We start from the raw sequence: 23,107 nt of genomic DNA, 5'->3' as shown, positions 1-23,107 counted from the left end.
TAATTTAATGAAGGTTAAAGTGTCTTGAGCAAAATTGAACTTAATTTACTTAGATGGAATTGAATAACATCAAAAAATGCATTTTTTTTTGGAAAAAAACAACCCATCCCACTAAATGTCCTTTTGGATATCCAGTACAATGTCATCATTGAATGCTGTTTTGTCACCATTAGTGTGTGAATTCTTAAATTATGGGCAAAAACAGGTATCACGAGGTAACGGTGACTCCGACCGTTGAACTGACCAAAACTGTCTGTTAATCCTTGAATGCAAGCAAACGTTAGTATCTTTGAATAAATTTGTTCTACGTATTTAAAAGAAACACATAGTGGCTTCTGCGCATTATGAACAAACGCCACATAATAGAACACAACTTTATTGAAACAGTCTTGACCATAACATCAGTGTACAAAGAGGCAATGGTGCAAGAGGTGACAGTGGGGTAATAAAAAAACAAAACCAAAAAATGTCTATCATAAGATCAAAAAGGAAAAGTGGCAAAAAGCACAGGGCAGAACAAAGTAATCATCATGGAATCAGATCGACAGTGGCAGGGTATTTTTTGCATTTATTTTGTACAAAAAATAAATTAATGAAATCTTTCAAGTTTACAGGAATATCTATTTGCTGTTTTAAATCACAGACACGCTGATTATCCTACAGTTTGTGAAATTCAGCATTTTGTGTTAAAACATTAAGCGGATATAGACAGACCAAAGCAGGCTGACTGATAAGTAGGCCAGGAGTTAAAAAAATTACATTACCAATGAGAAACAAAATATTATAAAAGTGAACTGGGGGGGTGAGCACATTCAAAAATCCTGAATGTCCAACATGGTGCGACGAGACGGTCCTTATGATCGCATTGCTTGAACGTTACCCCGAGACAAAGCTCGAGGCCCTTGGGCAGCTCCCCGTTTGTAGCCTTGTTGATAGCCCTCCTGCAAGGAATAATGGAAAATTACTGTTAACAGCAGAAAACCCTCCAATAATAAACCTGACAACTTAACTGTAGGATGAACTCTTACCCGCTGGTAGGTGCTATTTGAATAGTCCCGGGGCGTGTTGAACTGGGGTTGGCCATAGCCACTACTGGGAGCATTTGAGAAAGGAGGGCGATATCCTTCATATCCCCCTGATGAAAATAAAAACTGAATAATGAGTTGAGGTCTTTCAGTGTGAAACGCTGTCTCAATGAATCATGATTTCACATTAGGCCTTTCTCTCTACGAATCACCATCTTTTACCTCTAAATCCATTAGAGGTCCCGCGGTAGCCGTTCATCATGCCTCTGGTGTTCCTGGCCCCCCCCCTCGGTACAGCCCTGCTGTTATAGAAGGACTGGCTCGACTGGCCAAACGCTGCACCTGGTGGCGACTCTTCATGTCCCCCCGGTGAAGGCATAACCTGGGCTTGAGGCTGGAAGCCAGCAACAACTGCATGGATACAGATGAGATCAGAAGACCTTGTAAGTCTTGTGATGCACTGGAGGCTCTTCGGTGATGCAGCGTTCCCTGATCAACTTAAAGGTCATTTAAAAAGACATAAATCTCACACAGTTAAAGAAAGTCAGCCTTGCTCTCTCTCTCTAGTTCCTCTTTTCCTTCCAGAAGAGACTGCCTGTTATGGCTGATGTATAACACTCCACAGCCCACGCAACAGCAGCCCCCTGACCAGCACGGGTGCTTGTTTATTTTTGTAAACATGACTAACTCTCCATCTCTCTCCTCTCACCTGACTGTAATGTCTCCTGTGGGATATCCGGCTGGTCCACAGTGTTCTCTGACTGACCACTAAAGCTCTGCCCAAAGCTGCCGGGGAACTGGCTAGGCTGCTTCAGAGGGTCCGCTTGGACATCAGTGACAGGGGGCACAGGTGCATTCATGTTAAATACCTGAAACAGAAGAAAAGAAACATTTTGTGCATTTTTGTATACCACAATAATATCAAAATCACGCTGTCCATACAAGTTCAAAGATAAATATAATGACACAATATAACAGGATGCTGATTCTCAATACGGATGCTGAAAAGTGGGAAAGTAGAGAAGAAGCAGGAGAAAGGACAGGGAGAACTGTCTAACTGCTGCCTGTGTGGATTTACTTTCATAGTTTGAGCGACTAAATCCGAGTCAGCACTACGTTTCCAGCACAAATCATTGAATGAACTAATTGTGAATTGGACTCGGGGTACAAAGCATACCGCTTGCACTGACTGGAAGGGTGCGGCGTTGACATTGATGCCTCCAGTGTGGGTGGGTTTGGAGACAGGTGGGTAGGCAGAGGACAGGGAGCATGGGGCAGGGGGCTGCTCAGGAGACAGAGACATCGTGGCCTGGGAGGGTTGAAATAGGGTGTTCAGAGGGAAAGAAAAGGAGGATTGCGGAGGAGATGAACTGAAGAGAAAGTATATTTATGTGCAGAGCAACTCTCCCCCCCCCCCCCCCCATCTGCCTCCTGATAAATGTCAAATGAGGTCAGAGAACATCTGTCAGTGTCTTCCACTTACTTGTGAGGGCTCCTGTGGTCCAGACACCACACTTATTTGAGGAAGTCTGGACTCTGGATGTGCTGTCAGGAACAAAGAGAAGCATTTAAGGTTAAGAAATAAATCTCACTGTTATATCCCCACCATATATCATTATACCAAATGAACGACCAAAACCAAACCAATAATTCAATGTTCAGGCCCCCAAACCAAAAGAGAAACTGGTTAACTGTACTCACATGAGGCACAGCCCATCTGCTGCAGGTCCACCGTCTGTACAGGCTTCATTGGCTGGGCAGACACGATGGCTGGGTCGAGAGCCTGGCCATCGAACTCCAACATTGAGTCCTGGGGGGGGGGACAAGAAGAGCAAATGTATGTTCCTATGAGAAGTGGGGAAATTAAATGACTGTGGAGGCACACAACTGAAAGATCTGGTTCGGCTCACTCAAGAGTCAAGTTTGCCTCCAAGGCTTTCTTCCAGAAAAGTCTTTCTAACAGAAAGCCTTTGTGAAAGGTTCTATTTTAACCTGAGCCACAATGTTTTCCAATACCCATGTTTTAACACTTGGGTTGAGACTTGTAGTGAAGCACTTGGTACAATTTGCTTCCTTTTGTTTTGCTCCAATACAAAGAAATGAATACATCTTTTCAATTCATATATTTTACAGACTATAAACAGTTCATACAGGATCCTATCACCTGCATAAAGTTGTACGTCCCTTGCATCTGGGCCATCAGGTCTTGCACCGCTTGCTTTCTGACCACTGGGTCAGTCGGCGGAGAAGGAGCAACATGGTTCCCAGCAACAGTTGGTTCTGGAGCCAGCTGGGCAGGAGGGTGGTGCTGGAGGGAATTCACCATCTGTTCAGAACACAAAAGTTTGCGTTATCTCTTATATGTCATGTAGAGAAATACTCTACTGACATAGTAGCATAGCGTACCTGCGCCTCCACTGACCACTCCTCCGCTTGGTCTTTGTCCGTACTGCTGTAAGTGGTTTCTGGAATGAACTGTCTGTTTAAAAACTACAACACAAAAATCCACGAATAAGAAAACACAGCTTTTCTGATGCAGTGCGTTAACAATAGTCCTGCAAACCTCACCTCTGTGGTTTCCACTTTCATTGGCTCAGTAAAATTCTCAGTAGCTGTTCCCTCTGGAAGACAAGAGAAGTTAAGACGGTCTCCCTGCCAGATCACTGACACACGTTTGTTTGAGAAGTTACCAGGTTCTGATGGTTGCTCCGCAGCATTAGACTCAGTCACCGCCGTCTGCTTTTCCTGCTCCTCACCCTCCTCCTCACACGTGCCATTCTGATGAGTCCGTGCTCTGTCAAAGTAACCACTCTGTAGCACCTTATCCAGGGTGTCCTTCAGTGACTTGTCTGGACCAAGAGATTATAAGAAGAGAACAATTGAATTTTTGTGTTTGGGATTCAGCGGTGCAACACAGTGTGCCATTACCTCAATTTAAGAAGTGTGGGGTGAACTCCAAATCAGTAAAAGCTGATTTATTGAAATGGAATTATTCGCGGAGATTTTGAAATGTCACCGGTGATTTTATATTCTCTTTTAAGCCTCTCTCAAGCATGCTCTCTCATCTCTGCACTGTTGCTGTGGCCAAGGCTGGTCAAGTCTCAGCCAGAGTTTGAGAGCATCAACACATCTAAGGTTTCTGTGGGACCGAGGCATGTCTGGACACATTACAATGGTTGTGTTCATTAGAAGTCAAAAGGAAACGGCATTAATGAGATCCTAAGTTGTGGCCGTTCCAATAATCAAGAAACTAATCAAATGAGTCTTATTCATTTCTCTTCAGTTAAAAAAAAGTATATGTATGTTTAAAAAGACACAATGAAATCACATAGTGGGGAACTGTTTTGTATTCATATTATCATGTTATAATCATGTAAAAAAAAACTGTTACAAATGTGTCAAGATATGTTGGTAACAAATATCAGCTTTGTGAAGACGACTATATCTTCAACTTTATTGCACAAAAGCTTGCGTGCTTTTCCTATTATTATGAGCAATAAGATTACTTACAGGAAGATCCTGCCACAGCCTTGTCTCTGCCCTCCAGCAGGTCCCACAGGTGTAGTGAGGCTTCTTCATACTGGTCAGTCAACCTGCAAGTCACACTAAAGGGTGAGTAGAGTCCTACTTTTGTAGTTAATTCCAACATGTTAAGTGTCTATGAGTACCATGAAAGGCACTCTATAAATTGTAGACTTATTAATTCACTGGAGCCGTTTATGCACGAAGTACACATTACTTGAGCACAAATATATTTTAATATTTTTTGAGGGACTGAGACATAGGAGGAGCCCAATACCTGATGTCATAGTTCCTATCAGGTCCCACCAGTTTGTACAACTCATCAAGAGATGAAAGATCAGCATCAGTTAGTAAGGGGGCACCAGAGACACCGGGCCGTTTCAGGTCCTGCCTGACGTTGTCATCTCCCAACTGGTCCAGTAAAAACTGCAGCTCCAAAACTGTCTTCAACCGCCGCTGTTCCATCTCCTCCCGCTGCAGCTGCTCCCGTCTCGCAGACTTCTTCACTGCCTTTTGAACCTGAATGATAAGGAATTTTAGCTGGTATCCTCTGATTTAGCTCTCTTCTACCTCAGCTTCATAATTTGTCAGTAAGGTTAAAAGCTGGCCTGACCCCAGGGCCTTGAGCTGGGTCGGGGAGTGAACCTGTGGTGCCTTTCATGATTTTTTCATAATCGTAAATTTGTAGTTAGAACACTTACTGGTTGTGAAGCTGACATTCACGGCGCCAGCGTTGTCTAGATGCTTAGCTGTGTTTAGGCTACATGAAGGTCGCATCCATGCAGAATGTTCTAATTCGGTGTTACTGGTAGAGCCCGACATTATAAGTGTGACTGTTTATGGGGGTCGGACTCAGATGTTCCGGGGGAGCTGACTCAACCTCATCTCACAGAGAACCTTGTACATCTGTCGTGGACGTCCAGTAAAGTGGTCCGGTGTAAGCCGCCTCTGAGGCTCCGGCCTGTTTCTTGTGTCTGATGAATTCCTCCATCACACAAAATTCCTCAACACTGAACAAACAGACCCGGGTATGTTTCAAATCTCCATTATAACACACCCTGTACACCGTTTGCAAAATTTTAAGTGAGCAGGGTTGAAAAATAAGTTGCTGATGCCGATGTCAATCCTCCCTCTGCTCTGTCCATGATTTCATATTTCTTGCCATGTTGGGTGATTACAAGGAGCCTAAAGTCTTATACTGCGAGTAGAGCAACAATTACAGGACAGGTGGCGGTGTGGCACAGACCAGCAAGTTAGTAGGACTCACCTCTTGGCCCAATGTCAGGAAGCTCTTCTGCAACTCTCGAGCAAATTCAAGGTTGTTCAAGATCTCTTGGTACTTTGACAAAGCCTCCTACAGGCAATCAGGGAGAGAAAAAAACAAAAAAGGACATTTCTGCAACATTTAAAGACGCTATCACTCAAATAAAAGGGGACGCACGAACACGTTAAAAATAACCCTCTCTCCAGAAAGTATGGAAAAAGCCTTTTAAATTTCAACATTAAATGCAACAAGGCTACTTTGACAATTGTAATAAAACAGATTGCAACAGGATCTCATGTACATACCAGCTGATCCTGGTTCAGTCTTTCACCCTTGTTCTTTTTTGCCTGGTAGTCATCCAGTTTGGACTGTAATAGGAGCAAACAATTACAGCGGGTTAATTTAAGACACTGCAAATGATATCAGTGCAACAGTAGCTGACCAGTCACAGTGAGAAGAGACTCTTTGTTATTAGTGTGGTATCTCACGTGAAGGTGGGTTCAGTTGGAAAAGATTCACAAGTTTGCAGACCTCAACATCAACCGCAGGGACACACTTACATTTAGATCAATATTCCTCACCTTCAGTGAACAACCCTACTACCGTCTGGAGGAAACAGGTGATAACTCACTGAAACCAGAAATTTGAATACAGTAACATTTGAATGTTTGGGTGATATGAGGGAGAGTTCCTGACCCAGCCGCTGTGTTCTGACAGCATTAATCGCAGAGTCAAGTTCTCATCTGTTTATTTATAGGCTATGTTCACACAGCACAGGCTATATTGTGCTCATAATACTTAACTGTAAGAACTTAATAGACAAACCCACAGAACGTACCTCTGACTTTTAAGAATAATCCTCCACAGTGTTTTTACTTATCAGTAAAATAGAGAAATATATTCCATCCAGTATTCTTAAAACAAAAAAATCTGAAGGCATCTCAGGAATTCCTATGAGGAAAATGTAAATCTCTCTCACAGCCTACCTGAGATTCCCCAAGAAAGAGAAGATATGCTAGATATACCTTTTTCTTTTCCATGTTGCGAACCTTCTTGTCAATTACACCAAGAACCTGCTTCATGGCCTCCGACTGACTTCCGTTTCCCAGGTCTGGAATGGCAGACTGGACAGCACTGTTGCCAACCATTGCTGAAGGCATCTGAGGTGGGGTGGGGTAGATTGGTAGGAGGGGGGATGGGGAGTAATGGATATACAGTATTTGTTAAAACAAAATGAAAAAAAAGGTTAAGAGGGACATAGTAGGTCTGTAACTGGATCTTATTCTGAGGGTTGAGAGCTAGATGTATAGTTACTAGATTATAACACAGTGAGTACATGACTCAGCTTTACTGTGCTTCTACGTTTTAAAACCTTTCAGTCACTTCAAGTTTCAGACACATACTGTAAGTCACATACAGACCTATCTCAATTACTTGAATTTGTATATAAACTCTATTACATTATAAGTCATCTGTTGCACCCAAACATAGCAAATAAAGAAAAAGACAAAAAAAAACCACAAAGCTCCCCATAAACACATTTCTATTACTGATTTGGATGTGTGTGTACTTAAAAGGCCTTCTCTGCTTCAAAAGACTGCTCTACAGAACTGTGTCTATGCTATGCATCATGTAGGTTCATGGATGATAGACTGATGCTGACCACAAGGTTACTGACCTTACCTATCAATGTTAGCTGAAACAGCTGCCTGATGTCTACTGGGGCTAACGTAAGAGAAATGACACAAAACCAACTTTGATTTGGCCAAACAATGATAACAGATTCAAGTTACCCAGGGCTAATCTGTTACGCACATTATCAGAGGTGTTACGCTGCACATATGCAGGTCTAAAGCCCCCGTTCACTAAACACCGTGTTTTCCTTCTTGTTCTCACAGTTGACCTTCACTGTGTAGAAAACTGTATGTGCAGCAACAGTAGAGGGCTGTTCTCACATTCATTGGTGGAACTGCAGATTTTCTCTGCACTCAAGTGAAATCTCACTTCAAGAGGGGCATGTGAGCAATATTTGTGACATCACAACTATTTACTTAGTTACTCCTGCTCCAAAATTCAGCAGCTCAACACGTAAAATGACGATTTGTATAATCAGGTATTCAGATTTTTTCCCATAAGAAAGAAGAGTAATTGTCCCTTTTAAAGAATTTTAATGTGGGGATTGTGAAGTCAAGCGCATATTTGGTTTCTTACCAGTATTCTTATATATCTCAGAATGGTGGGGATCATTAAAGGCTACCTTTACTGAGAGATGCTGGAAATAACGTGAACGTTACGTAACTAAGGCTAAGTCAGCCAGCCAGCTTTAACGTTGTAAAACATTACCTCTATTTGGAAAACTCATTCTCTCATCCAAGATTGACGCAAACCCACCAGTGCGAATGTGAATCCAAATACATCGTATTTAATTAGTGGCACAACACTAGTCCTAATCTCCCTGTCCCATTGTTAGCTGTCAAGCTAGCCTGTTCGTTGATGTTATTCGCCGAGAGTCGGAGTTAAACGCCGGATGTCAGGCTGTAGAGAGTCAACAGAAACATATTTAGCGGACTCCAAAAGAGGCCTTGCTTCATTACTTTAACTGAAAAACAAAGACCACCTCAGGACGCTGCGACAATTCGTTTCGTCTGGAGTCGCGTCAAAGATGACAAAAGGCGATATTGTAAAACAAATCGCTTACTACCGTCTGTCGGTGTTGTCATAATCCCGTACCTTTATACTCTTTGTCTTCAAAGAGATTTCCACTGATGGGGTAAACGACAGCTGTATGGGCGCAGTCTGGATCTTTACTCTTAGTGGTGTTTTTCTAGATAGATGCTGAGGCTTACACAGGGCAAGGCTGACAAGTTGCTGCTGAGCTAACAGTAGCGGCTAAAAGGACCTTTCTGAGCCATCTCCGTGATTGCCTGATAAAAAAAAGAAGAGGAAAAATGTGTAACACTCTTGCTGCTAATTTGAACATTTTAATATGTTGTAATTGTAAACGCGCAGAGGGAATTGAGTTGGATTCTAAATTAAAATGTGTTACTCAGCGTATTCATTTGTTTTTGATTTCCAACTTTTATGAGAAAGCATTTGTTGCGCTGCGTTGCGTTCACCTACAGACCCCAATATGAGGTTTGAACAACCGCAGCTTTTGGACTTACATTTTGGCATTATTGCATGCCGGTTGTCACTGTTTCAGTGTGCTGGGAAACGTACTGTAGGCCCTCTTCTTACAGTCAGACACCCAAAGCTGTCTCTAATTTTAACAGAATTTAAAATGATATCAACAAAAAAATCTCACTGCAAAAGAGTCATGTTCTTCTGGTTATTATTATTGTTGTTGTTGTTGTTGTTGAATTTATTTATGAGTGTTAAGCTATCTCGTTGGTCCTTGCATGTCTGAAAGGAGAAATCCCAGTTGGAGTAGAGAGGCATAGTGAAAGCGGGGGAAATTGGAACATTTTAACCGAATTTCTGAACCTGTAATAGCAAAGAATCAACAAAAGATGGCGCAAGTGTCAAATATACTGGCGTGATCTCAAAATGTGCTGGGTAAAACATCTGACTGCCAGGTTTCCTCTGTGGCCAGCCATTTTTAACATTTAACCAAAATGTTCCTCCCATTTGTATTTACATCCTATTTATTTTTAATTTTAGAGAACATCATTTCTCCCAATCAGATTTGTATTCACTAATGGCAATTTAAGATATTGACAAGGTTTAGTATTTTTATGAATTGTATTCAAGAATATCTGCAACTTGCAATGTACTTGCAAACAAAATTTAAGAAAATTAAACAACTAAAAAAACGACAAGAGTGTTTTAACATGTATAGTTCTAGGTCCTACTGGTGTTAAAGCATTCTGAAATACATTCACACTTGTAGACGTCAACTATTTTCCATCATATGGTTAAAAAAACGTCGATGAGAACATCACTATCATCAAACATTCAGAGCTTCAAACCATTTCAATGAACTTTGACATTCAATTTTCACACCTCCTTTATGATCCACGTGTCTGGCTTTCTGTGCAGCGCTAGATACGCCTATAACTGTTGAGGTGTGTGTGTGTGTGTGTGTGTGTGTGTGTGTGTGTGTGTGTGTGTGTGTGTGTGTGTGTGGGAGGGGTGGGGGGTGTAAGGGGGTCTTTGGCCTCTCCCTGTGATGTGGGCTGTAGAGTAATGGCCGTACATCCTTCAGTGTTCCCCTCCTGCAGCACATCTGACTGGATTAAATATGTGCCGAGGATTTATTGGCTGAAAAACCACAAGAGTCCCACAAACGCTTCGGCCCCAGTCCATTTTCAGTGTAGCTGCGTATGAATCCATCTGCATCCCTTTCTTTCCCTCTCTGCTCTCCCTCTCTGTCTATGTATCTTTACACTTTCTCAGAACCTCATGCTTTTCTCCCATGATATGTTTTCACAAACACAGAGATGAGGCCAGGGTCTTGCTGCATTTCTAGAATCTTGTTTTGGGGGCGCCATTAATAATTCATGACCCACATGTGTTACACACAGATTACAAGCATCTCTGCTTTAACTGCTGTCATTATCATTATTGCAGCCAGAAAGTTTTATCCACCATCATGCAAAGACTGAGGTTAGATGTTGGAGTGTGGTTCAAGGCTGGATTTGTTTACATGCAGTCCTCTGACACAAACTATGATAATGAGTATCTCCTTCCCATTTCAAAACCAAATGCACTGTTTCTCTCTGCAGCCCTTTTAAACACATTTTCCACAATTCCTTTGGTAATGTTGGCATTTCCAAAGACAGATGCCACAGAAACTGCTGTGTATTCACAATAAGTTTTATGGGCACAGTCAGTGTTGCTCTGTATTGATGCCCGATGCTTGGTTAGGCCTGTCGTCAGCATATTTAATCTTTTTGTATGTAGTTTTAAAAACCAAGGGTAAAAGATAAGCAGGATAATCCTGCTGGTTTCTAATGACAGACACCTGTCATGGTACAACGCCTTCCACATGCACTCTGCTGTTAGATGGGTTCGTATTCACTGCAATAGAGCTTCACACATCATTTACTCTTGTTCGTTGTTACAAATTTAAACCAGCCCTTGATTTAACTTTTACGGGTATTATCAAATTTTTAAGTTTTGACAGAAGAAATTACTAGATAAAATGCAAAGATACTTGTGATATGAATAATGATGGTTAAATAACCCATGTGGATCTGTCCATACTTCATGCAAAAAAAAGTGATTGATTTATCGTCATTCAAAGCTGGTGTGTTACGTGTTTTAATTTGTGTGTGTAATGATTTACAGTTAAAAGTGAAAGATAATTAGCACATCCATGAATTAGAAAAGCCATACATGTACTCAAAGACATGATCAGTCACTGAACCCATGATCGAATGTCTCCTACATCACAGCGGGTGCTCCTTTAGGTAAAATATAAAAAAGCTTTTCTACGGCTTGACCTCAAGTGAGACCTTTTTTGTATATTGAAAATATTCTTTATAGAGTAGCATTAACGCATCCATAAATCCAATAAAAGAAAATGAAGCGTGAACTCACTAACTGATGAGTTGTTTCAATCTTTTCCCAAGTCAAATATTCAGGTTTTTTTCTGCTATTGTCGTTTATAACAGTAAAAGAAGTTTTTGGGGTTTGATTGATAAAAGAGGCAACACATCACAGAGAGCTCTCCGCAATTGTGATGAGCTTTTTTCTAATTTTTCTCTGCATTTTATAAACTACAGATTCATTTAATAATCTTGAATATAATTAGCAGATTGTTTGATGCTAAAAAAAATTATCATTATTATCATTAGTTGTGGTCCTAATTGTTTACATGTGGTATGATGGAGGATGTTCACAACTACAATTACAGGCCTTTCTCCGATATTTTGTCACTTGACTTTTGGTTTGCAAATCTTGACAAAATATCGGAGAAAGAAGTGCAATTAAGCAAAATTCATTCATGTAACATTGTGGATCAAAGACATATTGAACCATGGTTTTTCTCCCTGTTGCATTCCTGTATTATAGCAGTGAGATGTGCAGTGACGACTTCAGGCATGTTTGTTTTGTGGTTGTTAGATGGCTACCAATCAATATGAGGAATCAAATAAATGAGAAAGAGGGGGAAGGGTGCACCATGACCTTTAACTTCCTGCTCTGGCATTGCGTGACTAGTGTTGCTCCCAAACTGAAGTTCAGCCACTGGGCCGACACAGACCTGCTCCGTTCAATGACAGGAATCCAACACATAAACTGATCTTATCTCACGGCATGAAACCAGAGCAGACATGGCACTTCTGTCCTACAGAGCATGGCTTAGGGGCCATCATGGGAAGTCTGAGTAAGCGAGATCAGAACAGAACTCCATGGTTTTTCACGAACATCTGAAGCTGGATCGGGAATAACATCTGTCAGTCATGGACGTGGTGAGTGCATCTCTCAAGTTGCAGGAGTGTAATAAGTAAGAAACGCTCACCATTATATCAAGAGACTAAGACATGATTATCAATTCATTTTTGTACTTATTCGATCACTATTTGCAAATAAAATATTGCTTTCAATAAAATAAAAGTTGTGAAATAATCGTATAAATATGTGCCACTTTGTGGGGGTTGTGTGAGGAAGAGTATGAATCTTAATGCTGATAAATATTGAAAAAATAAGAGTGAATGAATTACAGCACGATCCTTGTTAAGTACCTACAATATCTAAACAAAAAATAAGGAGGATGTGGATTTAATGTTGATTTATAAACTTGCACATCAATTGACATCAGCCAGAATGAAAAAAGGTATTCTTGAACAAATAGAAGCTACAGTCACATGTTCATAAAGACCAAAGACAAAGTGCAGATACTTGATTTGGATCTTCACCGGAGACGACAGGAGATGAGCTGAGCTGAAATACACCGTCATGCACGACATTTAAACATTCTGTGGTTTATGTTAAAACTCTGTTCATTTGGCTGAAAAGCAGATGGAATGTGTCGTGTTTACTCTGCGTTTAGATTTTAATCAGTTTGGATGAAAAAGTAAACCTTAACCTGGTGCCAAATAACCTCCACTGTTGGTCTTGTGTACTTTGAGGAAGAATTTTTGACTTCCACTGTTACCTCAGATGAAATCTATCCCCACTGAAGAAACAACACAAAAATGATGTGGAGATAATAGTACAATATGTTTTGACCAAGCAAGTCAAACTAGAAACATATTTGGATGAATCCTGACCGTGAAAAATGTCTGACCTCCTCGCATATTTGCTCAAATCAGACAGCTTGTATTGCAACTATAGAATGTCAGTCTATCAGTACTTGAGGTTTTACTTAAAGTGGTAGACGAGTAGAGCCATATCTTAGGTCAGCGCTACTAAACTGTGCCTAAATAGCACCAGCTTTGATTTATTAAGTAAAACGCTGGCATGGAGAACCTGTGCAGAAAAGCTATGACTGGCTTGGAAACACATAATACAATGAAAGTCACATTCATCATATGTCAAGTCAAAGCTTAAACAAACAAGTACAGACCTGGACAATGACAAGTGTGCGACTGTTTTAAATGAGTGTGTGCAGAGCTCTGATGTATGCATGATTGTTTCCTATAAGCCTTCATGCAACATCAGGACACACAGGCAGCTGACGTCTGGTTAACATCCTCAGCCAAAGTCTCTGTCATGACTTCCCAGTATCCCAGAATTCCCGGTACCTCTGGTGAGATGCTCTTACAGAAAGAGAGAGTGTCTGGACCCTGTCAGCATTCTCCTGAAGACCTCAATTATACAGACTGGCTTAATTAGATCAGCGTTGATTGCTATTTCAAGTGACGGGAATAACATGAAGTTGTGTGTTTGTCATCCCCACCCATCTCTCTCTATGTCTGTGTGGTTCTGTTCAGCTCACTGCCTGACATGTCTGGAGCTGCTGAATGAGAGGGCGTTGTGACCATGATGGAAGGCTTACGTGGCAGGTGCTCTGCTGATGATCTGGGGTCAGCCACTAGATTGAGCCTGAAGAGCTTTTAAGGAAAGGCAGGCTCTTGACATTGTGCACCAGACCTCTGTCACAGAATGTGGAGTTATACAGGGAAAGCAGCACCTTTAAACTCCATCGCAGACACACAGACTGGCACGCAAAGAGTGACATCCAGTTAAGAAGAGTACCAGAAGCACAGCTAGTACACCGCAGTGACCAGAGCTGAGTTCAACCAGTTCCACAACAGGACTCCATTTGTGTTTAGTGTGCGTGTGGACAGGAGGAAGTCATGTGTTTTCGTAGTGTTTGTGTATGTCATGTTACATTTTGGGCTCTGAGTGTATTTGTGTGTCTGTGTACTGCCTCATGTGGCTTGGTAAAATGCTCAGAATTTGGCTTTGAATCTCAAGCATCACGTAATATGATAAATGGAAAAGAAACTTATCATGGACATGTGTCTATCATGTGATGTGTTTAAAGGAATACACTAACTTTGTGGGAGATATGCTTGTTCATCATTCTTAGGGTCAGACAGGCAGATAGATATCCTTCTCTCATCTCTGCGTGCAACTGAGCTCAAGACCCCCATGGACAGACAACTGCTAATTAACTTGACTGCATTCAATGCTAACACTGGCTGTACTGAACATTGAAAAAACTGTAAAAAAAAAAAAAATTCAGTGGATGTTGTTATTTTAGTCAGATACATACCTGGAACTACTTTCCAGACTGGACGCAGCAATTTGACAAAACGCCTGGTGGCTATTTGTAACACCTTGCTCCTTAAGTCTCTTGGGCCCCTGTTAGTCGTAGAGGGGCTGTGACAAAACTAAGGGCCACTGGTTGGACCATCTTTTCCCCTGAAGGCTGTGTTAAAATGTCTTGAAGCAAAAAACTGATCCCCCATCATGAGTGTGTTAATGGGGACATCCTCATGGAGAAATTAGACCATATATTGTTGTAAGATTAAAAAAAAATGTCAACCTAAATTCTAAATGGTTTTGACACCTAAAGCTCTTTTCGAGAATGAAGTATACTTAGACAGAGTACATAAAAACTTTGCATGTGACAGTGGGTAATATGAATGGCAGAAAGGATAAGTTCATTATGGAGAATGAACCATTTGGCCGGACTTCCCTCTGGGCCGAGCAGCAAAGGGCAGAGTTTTGGCCCTGTGTCGAAAGCTTGTGACCGTAGAAGACGGGCTCTCTGAACAAGTGTCCTTTTCATTTCATGCTTTACATCCATACGCGCTGCTCTTCAGCTGCTGATTCAATTGCAGCTAATCAGTCAATTGAAATCACATGTATGAACAAGTAAATAACCAATTCAGAGACATCTGCACAAAAATAACCTCCTCTTCCCTTGGATGTCTGAGAATGAAGGAGATTCTGGCGCATCATCCTGTGCTGGTGTAAAAGACTAAGTTTGTCAAATTTTGGTTCGTCAGTAGCTTTTGTAGAAAATGGCCCCATTCCAAAATGATAAGGGTCGAGTAAATCGCATCCTCCTTCTGAGTTTTGGAATCTTGGCTTTTCTTTTATAGCATTTTTCAATTAAGATATGGAGGAGGAGCATTCTTTTGACATACGTACAGCCTTTTCAAATATGCATCTCAAGTCAAGCATTTCACAGCCGTGTCTTGCCGTTTACCACCAGACACTTAGCATAATGGTATCATGTAGACAGCTAGCAAAGTGAAAAAAAACTCAACTAAATTTCCAAAACACATGAGCAGCCTTGTTAATCATTAAATGTCATAACAAAGTAAGAAAACACTGGAATATCACTTAACATCACTGACTTTTCTTTCATAAATGCACATTAAGGCAAATTATAACAATAAAGTCCCATAGTGCTTAACACTTTAACTGGAGAAGAGGAACTTTAGCTCTCCCCTTGTTCTTTTGGACGAGCATAGCTAGTGCTGCATATTAGCAGCATTGTTAGTGGAATATTAATGTTCCTTGGCAAAGTAGGCTTAGTCACAATATTGTTATTTTTGGAAAAAAGGGCCAAAACGGGAATAATAGTGGAATATTGAATGCATGTAAATGTAGTTAGTGAGGTGAGGCCTGTGATACAGTTTGCTTAGGGTGCTTACAGAGGAAGAAGTGAAGGAAGGAAATGGGGATTGGCATGTTGACTCAAGAGTAAATTTCCCAGGAGCCCAAAAAAGGACAGCTATTAAACTTTAATTGCTGTGCTTGCCTATTGGAAGTGCTGCGAGAGCACTGGTGGGGTACATTTGAGTGCTACTGTGGAAGGGAATCTATTTGCTGGAAGGTTAGTAAAGGGAAGGGCTGACATATCTCCACACTGTCTCTCAGAAGTTATGATATCAAGAGTAAAAGGAAAATATAAAGGCGCCCACTCCAAACTAGTTGATGGCAACAACTCTTTAAATTTCCAAGCGCCAGCCTAATTTCCCCCCTCATCTCAGAGAAAAGACAGAAAAAGCATCGGAGTATCTGAGCTTTGTTTCTCGATTATTTGCATAATTCACTTTGATGGGTGGCTACTCATCTCAATCCCTGGCTCTTTTGTATCTGACGATTACAAAAGGCCTGTTTCCAGCGCCGTGCAGGCTACCAAGAAGAGACTATCAAAGGGAAGGAACGGGCTTTCAAGTCGGGACCCTTCGATTGTGTTACTGATTGGTTCCAGGTGAGGCAGCTTTGCAGAGTTCAGACGGAGGAAAATTGCCCCTCCATGCAGCGCTTGTGAGAGGCAGGGAGGCTTCACGGTTGGCATGGTGCTCCGGAATTCCAGAACTACTCACGTTTGGTGGGATTTCTAAGGGATGAACGAAGGGCCTCAAAAATCTTGTTGTGGTTGATTGCAGTTACATTAAAAGCTAAGCCCAGACAAAAAGGGGTATACTGAGTGTCTGGCTGTTTCAAAAAAGCTTGTTGAATAGCTGGATAGCGCCACAGCAATAATTGCCAACATAGTGTTCAAAACATCCCTTTGATTCAAGATAAGTTGAGGGTTTATTTTTCAAATCAGACATTTTCCAGTTCTACTCTGGTGTTAACGGTATTTTCAAAAATGAGAAGGTCTTTTTCACACATGATATTATGGTGGGAAACTAAGTCAAGGACTCCTGGCAGCAATGTACCATCTTGATTTCAGCATATCGTAGCATATCACTGCCATATTTAACCATTATTCAATTTCCCTTTAACACTGTCTTGATTTATTGCCTCTCCTACAAAACACACAATGGAGAATTCTTGCTTTTGATTATGTGGAGATAAAACTGCAAAGATGTGACACGTCCCTTCTACTTTATTTGACTGTACTGGGAACTTCTCTCTGGATCCTTGGAGAGTTTGGAGGTTCGACAAATTTCCTGTGGATCTGAAGCTACAAAGGAATCTGAAACCTTATTTAGGTTTCTACAATATAGATACTGTGGTAGAGGCTGTCATCACATTTGCCAATAAGTCTGACCGTTACCTTGACAACATCACACACTCCCTCAGAGGCGCCATTTGCACTGTAACTGATATCCCACCATCATCATCACTATCTTTTGATATGCTAGTACCCACTCCACCCAGTTTCAAATTCGGGGCCATCTGTACACTTAAACACATCAGTCCTCTGGGAAACTCTAAACAGATCCTAATGTCTTTCACACATACTACATGTGGAGAGGGACTGAGTGTGTCTGCTCTGCATTCTTAGTTGGATCAGATCAGAACCAGGCTTCTATGTGTGGGGAGGACAATTAGGCAGAGACAGAGGCGAGGCATGCAGAGGCGTGCCAAGCCAAGGCATTATGGACAAGTCACCTGTCTGGACAAATAAACATAGACAAGGAGACATGTACTTATGTTTCAACCATTATCTTCCAAAGGTTTTTTTGAAGCTGTGCATTAAAAGTATAGTTTTGTGTGGTAACATTGCATCACTGTCATCTGGAAGCATCATAATATCATTATTAATATTTGTTCGCATTTCATTTTTATGTCTCCATGCTGGCAATAGCCACAGGCAAGAGGCCTTATGTTTCTGATTTGTCTGTATGTCTAGTCTTGTTCATGTAGTATCTCTGGAAAAACTTGAGAGAATTTGGCTCAAATGTCCACTGGGACTCAAAGGTGAACTAAAAATAGGTGATCGGTGGTCAAAGAGCATTTTTCCTTAATTAGGTCTAAATTCTTGCTTGTGTTGTACGTCGCTTTTGACAAAAGCGTCTGCTAAATGAAATTGTAGAATTGTAGAAGTGTCACCTCAGATGAAGACAATATCTATGCAACATCCAGTGGAAATTTCTTCACATACAGTGCAAACATCTACTCCACTGTGGCAGGGACACTTCGGAGAGGCATACAACCTTGATGCAGAAGTTTTAGTTTGGTCACAGCAATTGCATTCACCTATGTATTTATTTTACTTTTGACTTTCATACATTATAGTTGCTCATTCAGGGGTAGAACCCCTGGTAGCAAATGTCCTTTGGCATTGATGAAGACCAAACAGCAGATATGTGGCTCACGTTCAGAGGTCAATGGCCAACTCTGGTTTGTGACTTATATTTTGAAGCAAAGGAAAAACATCTGAGGGGCAGCATGGCTCAGAGGTAGAGTGGCCATTTAGCAACTGAAGGGTTGCTGGTTCGATCCTCACTTCCCCCGGTGACCATGTTGAAGTGTCCTTGAGCAAGATACTAAGCCCCTAATTGCTCCTGATGGCCCTGCAACAGAGGGGCGACCCGTCCAGGTTGAGCCCCACCTCTAATCCAGTGTCAGCAGGGATAGGCTCCAGCCCTCCAGCCCCCCACCCTCCACTTTTCGCGGGGAAAACGAATGGATGGAAAAATATATGTGGTTATGATTTGGCCTTTACACATTTTTGCAATACCTTCATTCATAGTTCAACTTAATCTCATATTTGGGCAGTCATTCAGTTTCAAATGTGGGCCACATACTGTATTTGCTGTTTATTAGGCCCACACCCATGCCAAAGGATCGTTGCTATCCTTGATTGAAGCCTGCAGGGTCAGTCTGTCACGTAGCCTGGTGACGTCTTAGCCCCATCACCTCACATCTCCACTCTCCTGCTCACTTATCCCTCTGCATATATATTTTATTATCCTGTCCTGTTTTACTCAGGTTTCTTGTTCAATGTTGCCTCTGCATGTTGAAAACCCTCAGTAATAAACATTTTCATTTACTACCTCTTTCCCTCTGAGTTTTGCATTTGTTCTGAGCCATTGCACATTCAGTCAAAATGTCAAGAAAAATCAAGAAGGCAATCTTTTGATGGTGGGGCAAATTGAATTTTACAGAGACAAAGTTTCTTTCCACCATCATTGAGTGCGTGGACCTCCTCCTCCCCCACCTACCACCGCAGCCACACAGAGCTGTCATTCTACTGTTCACAAGGATTGCAGAGAGATTGCTCTTGTAATGAAAAGAAAATAGAAGTGATGTTCCCATGACGGATATGGTAAGTTATATCTGATCTGTCGCCTGGGAGTTCACACCTCTGGTCCCACAACACTCCTGCACTCCCACATTACATTCACCCTTGGTCCTAGAACAACTTTGACTCACCCTTTCCAAAGAACCTGATCCGGCCTAGAGGCCCATGCGCTCATGTCCTGTTGAGGATTTGTTGATTCCTCTAATCACTGCTCCAACTTTGCTTGCCTTTGTTTTGTAGAATGAGCTGAAAACACAAATGCTTCAAATGGAACAAAGAGAAGTGAACTGCTGGAGGACACTGAGCTCTTGATTGCATCTGTAAGGTCACTCTAATTACTTTGTCCTGTGTGTGTTTTTGTCCTGAAGTACATTGTAGCAAAATTATGTCAAGGGTAATTATAGATGAGATTTTTGTTTTTGGCCAAACTCACTAACATTAACGATGTTAATTTCTGCTTGTTTAGTTCTGTCAACAAGTGATTGGAGTCTGTTTTTTGTCATTTTAAAAACATTTTCCGTAAGTGGACCCTCTGTCGTGCCTAACCGGGTTTATTTCAGAGTGTCTTTGAGGAGGCTGGAAGACTGACTGGAAGGAGAATGAGAAGCATGATGAGGAGGAGGAGAATGGGCTGTACTTTCACTGCTTGTGGTCTCCTCACTTCATTGGCAGGAGGAAACAAACCCTGGTGGCTATTTGCATTTCCAGTACGTCTAAAATCAGAACCTCTTTTCTTTCCCCTCTGAGACCTACACAGTTGCTTGTACATATGATGGATGGACGTAATAGTCCTCTCTCAACAATCTTTTCACCCATGACACACACTCACTCTCTGATGATGGAAGCTGCCATGCAACATGCCAACCTACTATAAGGAGAAATTAGGCTTCCCCAATCTTGCACTGGGACACTGTGCAACAGTCTGCAAGGGAAGTGAGTATCAAACCTGTGACCCTTCAGTTACAGGACAGGCGCTCCACCTTGAACCTGCATAAAATACCATCATCAGGGGGGATTAACCACAACTTGTTGTAAGTAAGAGGTCTTCAAAATTAGGAATAAGGAAGCCGTCGTTCTCTCCTTACTCTACTCAGTTCAGTTTCTTGATTCCCATGCAGGATCATTATTATGTTATTTGACTGACAATCAATTATTCTGCCAAGCGAGCCACAGTTTCAGAGTATCAAATACAAGAAAATGCTCTATCCGGAGTTGTTTATCGAAAGTTATGAAATCCACCCCCCACCCCCACCCCCCAAACTACTGTATCTGTATTCAAACTGTATCTATATTCATTCACCTCTATTCACGAAGGCTCGCCTGAACTGGCGGGACGCTCCCTACAGAGGCGCACCTCACACTTCTGACTCCTCTGAAAGTGCCTGACATAAGTCAAGGCAAGATGAGTCAAACAGATGCTAGGTTTGAACAAGACACAACAGTTGCTCATACGGAGGCAACAATGGCAACCCCCCCCCCCCCCAACCTACTGCACAAAATATTCTTCAGTCAATTAAAAAAAAGAATTACGTCATGTTCCTTTTATTACTTTTTGTAAATAATAGAAGCCACATGTGTGCTGTGTAATTAGTAATTAATTGCTTTTATACTCACCCTCTAGCTGTATATACAGTATATATATTTATATATATATACTGTATATACTTTTCTTCTTCTTTTTTTTTTGCTCAATGTCTCTAATTGTGTTGGTGGACAAAATGTCAGTCTGAAATCTCCACCTGAACACTCACCAGGCTGAGAATTGGTTTATAGTTTTATAGCACATGTTGGCTCATAATTAGAGGTATTTTTGAGGATGAGGTTATCCCTCTACAACTTCTGCTCTGTTATCGGCTTTAAACGTTGCAATTGTTTGCACAGATGTAATAAAACAACGTTGACGATGGGAGAGGAGCCAAGCTCAATTTCCAACAGCCTGTTTTTCTCCACCCGATGTAACATAAAGCTGCTTCACAATGAATGCACAGTCACACCACCATCTATACCACTTGATCTGCAGCTTTAACTACATAATTAACTGGAGTGCCTCAGATATCTCTCTCTCTCTCTCTCTCTCTCTCTGTTTCTCTCTGGCTCCATCACATATGAATGAATGAGAACTAGATTATAAATAATATCTTACATTTCTTTACCAAACAGGGAATAAAGTGAGCAAAACTTGAGCGATGTCAGCGATGATAGTTTATAGTGAGAAAAAGTCGAATGTTTTTCAATTACAGTATTTCCCTTTGCAGAAACATCGGGAGGTTGTTGAGCCATTACAAATATATAAAATCTACACGACATTAGCTTAGAGTAGATGTCTGAGCAAAGTGCAGGCGAGCTCATCAAATGATTTTGTGAGTACTGCACAATTTCTACCAAATTTTTAAAATGTAGTGACAACTTTCTGAAAACATATTACATCTAATCCACATTATCATACAAATATCTACAGTATACTTTCTTGTATTGGTTTTATATATTCAAAACAGGCCTGTTATTTCAGTTTTAATGCAAGGTGATGCATTTTTTTATGTCATTGTGCACCTTCTCAAAATAAAGTACAGATTAAACTAAAATGGAAGTGTGAAAAGCACATAGATGAACATGAACATTTAAACCCTGGAGTTCTGTTGCTGACAGTGAAAACTGATTTGCACACTGGAGTGTTCACTATTCTTAGTACTTCCATCCATCCATTTTCTTCCTCTTATCCTTTTAAGGGTTGCGGGGGCTGAAGCCTATCCTACACTGAAGGGCGAGAGAGAGGTCACCAGTCCATCAAAGGGCCAAGACATAGAGACAGACAGCCATTCACACTCACAGTCACACCTACAGTCAATTTAGAGTATCAATCAGCCTCGTCCTCTCTTGATGTCTTTGGACTGTGAGAGGAAGCTGGAGTACCAGAGAGAACACACACAGGAACAGGGAGAACATGGAGACTCCACACAGAAAGATCCTGTGATGGAGCCGGGGCTTGAACCCAGAACCTTCTTGCTGTGAGGCGACAGTGCTGACCACTGCTCCACCGTGCCACCTGTACAAGTATTATTTATTTATATTATTTATTATTTAGCATAGTACAGTTGTAAATGTAATATCGGATATCAGAAAAAAAAACTCTCCAATATTGTGCATTAATTAAACTAATTAAAACTTTCTTTCTTTCTTTTTTTTTTTTACAAATAATTTCAATACAACACAGGTGATGAAGATCTGCATCTTTCCCTCTCAGTGCTGAACCACAGTAGACTCACTGGGGAATGAATAGACTGAGGCAGCAGGACGTACTGATGAACACTGAGACATTATATATGCCAGAAATAGCAACCATTCATTTTAGTGTGATTCCTCAAATTTCCTAAAGTGAATGAGCCATCATCATAAGAGAGGCCATCTACATCTGTCCTCTCAAATTGAATAAGGAACATGACTCTGATTAGGACCCCTTCAAAGAACTTTTTTTTTTCTCCAGCAGCTCCCAGGACATTCCAGGATATTAGAGCAGTGAGGGATCTCTCTGTTTTCTCTTTCAGCTGACCTTTGCTGGGGAGGTCGCTTGAGTTTCAGTGCTGGTCATCGCTGCTGTTGCACTGTTCAGTGTCTCAGTGACGATCAGTCACCATCCAGCCCCATCATGGAGACTATGACTTGATTCCCGTCAAAACCTGGAAAGATTAACTTTCGTGTTAAAAGGCTGAAGATTTCAAATGCGATTCAACAGTCTATGAAAATATGTCATGATATGTGTTATGATTATTTGTTAGTTCATTTTAATGAGCTCCAAGATTTTTCTATTTGTGATCGAATAAAAAAAATGTACCTGAAAAGAACTGAATCAAAGTTATCTTATTTTATAAATTTGTATTACGGGGCTTAAGGTAGCCTCATGCTTATTAA

General features: G+C 41.3%; 1 protein-coding gene and 1 long non-coding RNA gene across 3 annotated transcripts; one reads left to right on the top strand and one right to left on the bottom strand.

Moving 5' to 3' along the window:
• Nucleotides 1-360: 360 nt before the first annotated feature.
• Nucleotides 361-8,715, bottom strand: caprin1a (cell cycle associated protein 1a). Of its 2 annotated transcripts, XM_086194470.1 has the most exons (17): nucleotides 8,542-8,715; nucleotides 6,837-6,971; nucleotides 6,117-6,179; nucleotides 5,815-5,901; nucleotides 4,825-5,066; nucleotides 4,536-4,618; nucleotides 3,716-3,874; nucleotides 3,594-3,646; nucleotides 3,432-3,515; nucleotides 3,190-3,351; nucleotides 2,727-2,835; nucleotides 2,509-2,570; nucleotides 2,203-2,334; nucleotides 1,735-1,894; nucleotides 1,248-1,436; nucleotides 1,029-1,135; nucleotides 361-941 (listed from the first exon to the last, which is right to left on the bottom strand). In XM_086194470.1, the coding sequence occupies exons 2-17, from the start codon at nucleotides 6,969-6,971 to the stop codon at nucleotides 855-857; spliced, it is 1,914 nt and encodes a 637-aa protein (XP_086050596.1). In that variant the 5' UTR covers nucleotides 8,542-8,715; the 3' UTR covers nucleotides 361-854. The 2 variants fall into 2 exon arrangements, with proteins under 2 accessions (XP_086050596.1, XP_086050605.1); XM_086194479.1 differs by lacking the exon at nucleotides 2,203-2,334.
• Nucleotides 4,537-23,107, top strand: LOC147269311 (uncharacterized). The gene is made up of 4 exons (XR_015111409.1): nucleotides 4,537-4,637; nucleotides 19,442-19,521; nucleotides 19,762-19,908; nucleotides 22,744-23,107. It is a non-coding gene; the product is annotated as an uncharacterized LOC147269311 (long non-coding RNA).

Source organism: Aulostomus chinensis, chromosome 2 (assembly GCF_037954235.1).
Source record: "Aulostomus chinensis isolate RoL2024-O1b breed Wild chromosome 2, RoL_Achi_v1.0, whole genome shotgun sequence".
Lineage (NCBI taxonomy): Eukaryota > Metazoa > Chordata > Actinopteri > Syngnathiformes > Aulostomidae > Aulostomus > Aulostomus chinensis.
The sequence above is the reverse complement of the archived record's forward strand: the minus strand, read 5'-3'. Positions and strand labels throughout refer to the sequence as shown.

Coding starts and splice junctions, on each gene's coding strand:
- caprin1a (XM_086194470.1), bottom strand. CDS start 6,971: ATGCCTTCAGCAATGGTTGGCAACAGTGCTGTCCAGTCTGCCATTCCA. Junction 4,619..4,824: donor GATAGGAACTATGACATCAG/GTATTGGGCTCC, acceptor TGTGACTTGCAG/GTTGACTGACCAGTATGAAG. Junction 2,335..2,508: donor GACCACAGGAGCCCTCACAA/GTAAGTGGAAGA, acceptor CAACCCTCCCAG/GCCACGATGTCTCTGTCTCC.